The 7,225-nt window shown below is 46.3% G+C and overlaps 1 protein-coding gene across 2 annotated transcripts in view; it reads left to right on the top strand.

The window, feature by feature from the left end:
• The first annotated feature begins 2,482 nt into the window (after window positions 1-2,482).
• Window positions 2,483-7,225, top strand: part of LOC119373487 (venom protein 164-like) — a 37,101-nt gene continuing 32,358 nt past the window's right edge. The window contains exon 1 of one of the 2 annotated variants that reach the window (XM_049420449.1): window positions 2,483-2,594. In XM_049420449.1, coding sequence (XP_049276406.1) covers window positions 2,517-2,594 — 78 coding nt within the window. In that variant the 5' untranslated portion in view covers window positions 2,483-2,516. Of the gene's footprint in view, window positions 2,595-3,016; window positions 3,119-7,225 lie in introns of those variants that run through there. The other variant, XR_005179875.2, reaches the window with a different exon arrangement.

The raw sequence follows: 7,225 nt of genomic DNA, 5'->3' as shown, positions 1-7,225 counted from the left end.
TCAGCAGTCATGAAGGCACTGCGGAATCAGGGCATCGACGAGGCCTATATAAACATAATGGAAGAAATCTACAGCGGATCCACAGCCACTATAGTCCTCCATAAAGAAAGCGACAGAATTCCAATAAAGAAGGGCGCACGGCAGGGTGACACGATCTCTCCAATGCTATACACCGCATGTTTCCAGGAGGTTTTCAGGGCCCTAGATTGGGAAGAATTAGGGATAAGAGTTAATGGAGAGTATCTCAGTAACCTGCGATTCGCTGATGACATTGCATTGGTGAGTAACGCGGGAGACGAATTATATTTCATGATTACTGAACAGGATACGAAATGTAGAAGAGTAGGTCTGAAAATTAATATGCATAAAACTAAAGTAATGTGGAACAATCTTGGCAGCGAACAGCGCTTTGGGATAGGTGGCGAGACACTGGAAGTTGTAAAGGAGTACGCGTCTTCTTAGGACAGGTAGTAACCGCGGAGCCGAACCATGAGAGTGAAATAACTAGAAGAATAAGGATGGGATGGGGCTCATTCGTCAAGCATTATCAAATCATGAATGGTAGTCTATCACTATCTCTCAAGAGGAAGGTATATAACAGCTGCATCGTACCTGTACTTACCTACGGAACAGAGACCTGGAGACTTACAAAGAGGGTTCAACTGAAATTGAGGACGACGCAGCGAGCGATAGAAAGGAAAATGATAGGTGTAACCTTAAGAGACAGAAGAGAGCAGAGTGGATCAGGGAACGAACGGGGGTTAGGATATCATAGTTGAAATCAAGAAGAAGAAGAAGATATTTGCCGGGCACTATCACGTCGGCAGGATAATCGGTGGTCATTAAGGGTAACTGACTGGATTCCAAGAGATGGCAAACGCGTGATGGGGAGACAGAAAATTAGGTGGGTAGATGAGATTACGAAGTTTGTAGGTATAACATGACAGCAGAAAGCACAGGACCGGGTTGATTGGCGGAACATGGGAGAGGCCTTTGCCCTGCAGTGGGCGTAGACAGGCTGATGATGATGTGTGGCCTCATCTTGGTTAATGCTTACTGTTGGACAGTGATTATTCGTTATTATGTGGAATTGGCTACTTGTCAGCTAATGTTTGCTAGCGCGTTGTAATCTTAGCTAGTCATGGATAATTTTCTCTAGGAAGAGCTACTGTTAAAAGGTTAGCTTTTGCTGCCTAATATTGGCAACATTTACGTAGTGTTCGCTCGGCTTTCGTAAGATAACTTATTTGTTGCGGGGCTACCAATACTTTCCCACCTGCATAATAGAGTTGCTATGTTAACGAATAATGCGCAAATGAACGCTGCCCAAGATGTCCACGTCAGCGCGTCGAAGACCGCATCTGTTTTCGATGAGACGGACATCTGGGCTGGAAGGTGAGTGCGGACGTTACAGCAGGCTTCAACTCTTGCGTAGCCGAGGAAGGGGTCGGGGGCTTTGAAACCTTCGCCCCTCCCTCAACCCCACAGAATTGTCTGATTTTGCATGCCATGTGTGCACAAGCGTAAATAATATAGGTACACTTGTGCACACATACAAACGCACGCACAAGCATGAATATATTATGGTTGAACCTCCCTCCCCCCCCAAAAAATGGCCGGCTAGTCACCAGGATTACAGCAACATTAGGCGCCACATTGTAGTCTCCATGTCTGGTAATACTGTGTCAAGTGCCCAAACAGTTAACTTGCACGGGGATGTCGATCCGCGTCATCAGGCTTTTTTAAAGGGCGAAAAACGCGGCTCAGGCAACTGCCACTGCACCTGGGAATGTCCACACACACACACGCTCCTATTTTTTCATCGTCGCATTCCACCTGGTAGGACTGTGCTGACCAGCTCTGCGCCGCCGGAGCAGCGTCGGCTGATCTAGCGGGCACGTGCTCTTCGGCCAACCAATGGTGCCCTGAACTAAGGCGTCCACCCTACGAGAGATATCACTCATCCTAATTCCAATATTCTTTTATTGACTAGTCTTTCACAAAAGTGCAGATATGAACTTTGCAGAAAACACGCTACTAATTGCAACGTGCTTCTGATAAGGTACACATGGAGTTAGAAGCTACCTCCTATTATGCCAGATCCTCATTCCGTGCAAGCAGCGCACCAGATAACGACTAAGAAAGACACAAAATACCAAGACATTTGCAGCGCTTGCGTGTCTTTGATGGCGCTTCTCTATACGCTGCTTCACTTGCACGGTCTATGATCAATCGCCATCCCGACCGGGGTCCATTATAACAGATCGTTTGCGTCAGAAGTGCGAAGCGACAACAGTCAATAATAGCCTTTAATGCTAATGTTACCGAAGTGTGGCAGCCAACAATAAATATTCGCAGCGAAAGCGCCAATTCCCTGTCATGTCTTACCAGACGATTGCATTTATAGATTCACATCATTTCATTTGCGGCCTGGAGGACGCTTAGACGCCAGCCATCATAAAAGCTAAAAAGCTAACTGCTGTGCGCTGCGTTTTAAAAGGAATCATCAATAAGCAATGGCGCTGCTGAGTCATGCGTGGCATCTCTGTATTGGGCTGCTCTTGGTTCATCTGACATTAGCATTACCTGCAGGTGTAAGTAAACGCTATTGCAATTTTTATGACGAATTGGTTAATAAACATATACCTTTAGTGGGGCTCGAGGTGTAAGGTATATTACGCAGTGCTGGAAACTGCTATTTCACTTTCCTTTACAGCCACGCCTTCTCTGGTTTTACACAGTTTGCTCATAATTAATTTTATATTTTGTTTAGCAGTAATATTCATTTCAGACATTTCTCACGATATTTTTGTCGCAAATAAGCTTCTCCCACGTAGCAATGTACAACATGAGCGGATATGTGTAGCCCAAACCATGAATTATGAAACGTGTAACGCAATTATAAAGTATAGAAGGAGAATTTGAAGAATGAGAATTTCTGGGGTTTTACGTACCAAAACCACAATATCATTTTGCAGCTCAGCGTAGGAAAAGGCTCCGGAAATTACGAGCAGCTGGGGATTTATAAGTGTTTCTGTATTTAGGCACACGGGCCTCTAGAATTTCGGCTCCATTGAAATGGGACCGCTGCCACCGGGATCGAAGCCATGACTTACGGGTCAGTAGCAGAGCACCTCAACCACTGTGCCATCTAGGTCGGCCAGAAGGAAAATTTTGAATATGTCACTCTCCAGACGTAATATTTTGCCAGGAAAAAAGCTGTGGCCGTAACATTCACAACTGACGAAAACTGGAAGCATGCTAATGCTGCATCTGTGCGTGATATGCTTATCGTGGTGTAAGCAAAGGCGATCTAGTGTAATTCCTTGCCCGCCCTTTGTCACCCATTCAAATTACAAAGGCTAAAGCTTAATTTATGTGCGCAAAAATGACTGTTTCTTGCTTATTCAAAATACGTAAAAAGGGTTTTTGTGCTGACTAGAAAATGACATTCGCTGCGTGTCATGTTATGGCGTTTCAGATAGATCAGTATGGACGCCATGATTGGAGGTGTGCTGACGCAAACAAAATAAATTCACTCTGTTAAAGGTGGTTGGACATCTCGAACTCAGCCATCTGACCGACAATTTCTAACAAAGAAGTTTCGCTCCTAAGGAAAGGGGTTAACGTAGGTAGTGCCTTGGTTTGCACCGTTGACCGTGCGCATGTGCCGCGGGTGACGTAGTCCGAGTATATATGTTTTTTTTTCTTCTGGCCTAATAAAGCCTTCAGTTGATAGCGCTGGTGTTGTTCCCTCCCTCTGTGTCCCTGTCTTTTTTTGCGCTAAAAAGCTTCTCAAGATGAATATGTACCAACTAGCTCGACTTTCGGCTCTTACTACAGCGAAGCTGTAAACGACACCCAAACGATTACCCATTGCGACGTCACTTCAATGGTCTTCCGCATTAAATCGTACAAACGCGAGATTGGCGTCTGACCTTCACAGGGAGTGATGGCGAAGAAGTGCGCGTGATTTTGGAGACCGATCATGCATGTTTCTCGAACTCAACCATCTGACTCGACTGTTCTTAGTCATGACGCATTGCTTTGGGCCATCCAAGCCATCGATGTCCATGAGCCTCTCGACCTCGCCTTCGTCCATCTTCCCTTTGTTCGGGAGACGTTCGAATGTCTGTGGGTTGAAGCGAATGTTGAACGTTTTGAGCGGACTCTGGACAAGAACGTCTATGAAATTTGGAATCTGCACCCTTGAAACAGTGAGAGCAATGTACCTGGGTCACTTACGTTGAGCGCATACTAGGAATGGCATCGAGAACGTCTATTAATTTTAGAATGTGCACCCTTGAAACGGAGCGTCCGACTACGACGCTGTTTTGCTTTTCACTCGTTTATTGGCGAGGAGTTTTTTTTTTCTTCTATTTTCTTGCCCGCGGAGATGAAACCATTGGGCGATAGATGTATACAGCTCTGCTTTTAATATCAGGGAGCGCCGTGATAACCTCGTCCTGCGCGGTTCCTGAGTTATGGAGAATACGTTCGGAGAATAATTACGGAGAATACTTGAATTCAGTTGAGGCTGGAAGAAAGATTTTTTAACGCGAAGCGTGTCTTAGTGAACCAACGGCAAAGTGAAAAATCCGGCATATGCTGCCATTGCCTGAGTGCTACCATGAAATTGATTTCCACAATTCATAGCCTATACCATATTTTTTTTCTTACTGTGTGCGACATCCGCGACAGACGCAGGCGGCGGCGACGTCGGAGGCAGACACGATCGCCGTTGAAATTGGGTCTCGTTAGCTAACAAGAGCTTACGCTGTAAATTATCGAGATGTCACTGTAAAGTCATGGGAGCTTGATTATTTTGCCATATGCATAAATGTGCATGACATTTCGTGCGTGAAGGAGACACATTGTTGACAGATCATCGCCTGCTTGGCATCACATGCATGTCACATTACATGCATGTCAAATGATCTGAGTGACGGAATGATCGGGTGTACAGGTAATGGCGGTTGCGCGAACATCAGCATTGTATATACAAGAAATAACATGCTTACAATGCAAAAAAGCGGCGACAAGTAAAAAAAAATTACACCATCTCCCCCTAACGGGAACCATGTGGGGATGCGAATTAGCGCATGGGTCGACTTAAAGTTCCGTTCATCACAGGCACCTTGCCCGATGTTAACGAGTCCTTCCAAGCGGAGCACACCACAGTAGTTGCTGTTGCTCGTCCCCATTGTGGGAGCACGAGCCCGTGGGTTCATCGCGCGTATGCAGAATATCTTTCCCCGACGCCATCACGTGATTGCTGAGAGAGTGTAAGGGGGAGAGGCCACAGCGTCATGCCCAGCCCCTTACACAGGCCCGAACGCACTAGCGCGTGCCAGTGCGTTCTGGCTAGGATAGCATGTTCTTGGTTTTTGCATGGTTTTCCCGTTTTTTAGCACGAAAGTGTTTCATGCCGGGGTCTACCAAGACTTTCATGACGTATTTCCGTCACGAAAGTACGTCAGCAAAATGAACGCCTTCAGAGGGCAAAGAAAAAAAAAACTATAAGAAAAAGTTCCGTTGACGGGAGTCGACCCCATGACCTCTCAGTGCACGACGACAGCTGGCGGGCGTTTATCCCACTGAGCTACCGCCAAACACATAATGGAGGCTACGTGAACGCGCCTTTTATTTTTCGCACTTTACCTCACAGTGCTTGTGCATGAATGGATGGATGGATGCTATGAGCATCCTCTCTATAACGGGGTGGTGAGATGCGTGCCACCAGGCTCGAAAAACAAAACAAAAAAACGCGCCGTTGCTGCGACCGTCGAATTCGGCGCGCTTCCAATAGAAACGTAATTTTTTTTAACACACCGCTAGTTGGCGGCTTTTGCCCACGCCTCGCTCATAGCATCCATCCATATCGAAAAATAGCTCGCCGACGCTCGCCTGGCTGTCGCGCCGCGTTCCCCGCATGGATGGTTCCCCGCTCGTCCTGTGAGAGTTAACTGCCAGGCTAGAGGGAAGACAAAACGCACGTAGCGTTTCTCTTCGCGTTTCACGATGCTTTGGAGGAGTGCATATCGAGTATCAATGTTTATTATGTGCTTGTTGATGTCCTTGTTGATGTGCTGTTATGTGCTTGTTGATTTGCGCGGCATTCACCATATGCGGTAACCACGTATATGTTAAGAAGTTCATCTGTCGCAACGGTTAAATCATGATCATGGGCGTTAGTCGTCGGTACGATGTGCCTCTAGACTTCAACGTGAGTGCGTCCACATCATGCGGTGCTACATTTACCAAGCAACAATAGGCAAGCTCTGATATACCAATGCAGTAAACCAATCAACTATTTCTGTGACGACACGTTTAACTTTCGTGTTATACCGATTCCTATGACAGAGGGATCAACGATCTTTTTTGTTTTATTTTACCTCACCGAAAATCCGATGGCGTTCTTTTATTGTATGTTTGTCGTTGCATGTACGAATGGTCAACTCACGCGTGTCTATTGTTTGCAGATATGCGCGAATGGATTAAAAAAGGTGTCTGCATTTGAATGGCCCTAGATAAATGAATTCTTGTCTGCTGTCTGTCGGCTCTGCCCTTCAAGCCCAATGGGGCTTTGTCAGGCCAATTTTGTATTACATTGTTACTGTGGCAAATGTTAATACAGTATTAATATTATTAAAAAATCAACCGCGTTGGTTCATCGCGCGTCTGCAGAACCTCGTTCCCCGGCGCCATCGCATGATTGCTGAGAGAGTGTAAGGGGGAGAGGCCACAGCGTCTTACCCAACCCCTTACACAGGACCGAACGCGCTAGCGCGTGGCAGCACATATGGCACCGGAGCTGACGGTCGCCAATCAAAGGACGGACACACCCCCAGGAAAAGCTGCTTCGCATCTAAAAAAAACGCCAGGCCTGCGCGGAAAGCGCAGCACAGCCACAGCGAAAGCTGGAAGAGCAGCATTTCTAGAGCCCCTTATAAACTCTTTTGTGGCTACTAATACACGTACATTAACAACGTACCACTACGCCACAAATCATAATTTTTGGGAAGTTGGGAAGCAGCCACTATGCAATTTTTCGTCATTCTGCGGAGAACGATGGTACTCGCTAAACACCTGTAAGGCGTTATGTGCACTTTATTGATGCTGTGGCTGATGACGATGAAGAATTATCGTAGATGCCTTTGTAATGGGTTGGAAGCACTCAACAACCTACTCGTTGCGCAATTTGCATTGTGTTACGCCCGGTTAC

Source organism: Rhipicephalus sanguineus, chromosome 11 (assembly GCF_013339695.2).
Source record: "Rhipicephalus sanguineus isolate Rsan-2018 chromosome 11, BIME_Rsan_1.4, whole genome shotgun sequence".
Lineage (NCBI taxonomy): Eukaryota > Metazoa > Arthropoda > Arachnida > Ixodida > Ixodidae > Rhipicephalus > Rhipicephalus sanguineus.
This window is presented reverse-complemented; position numbering and strand designations above follow the sequence as displayed.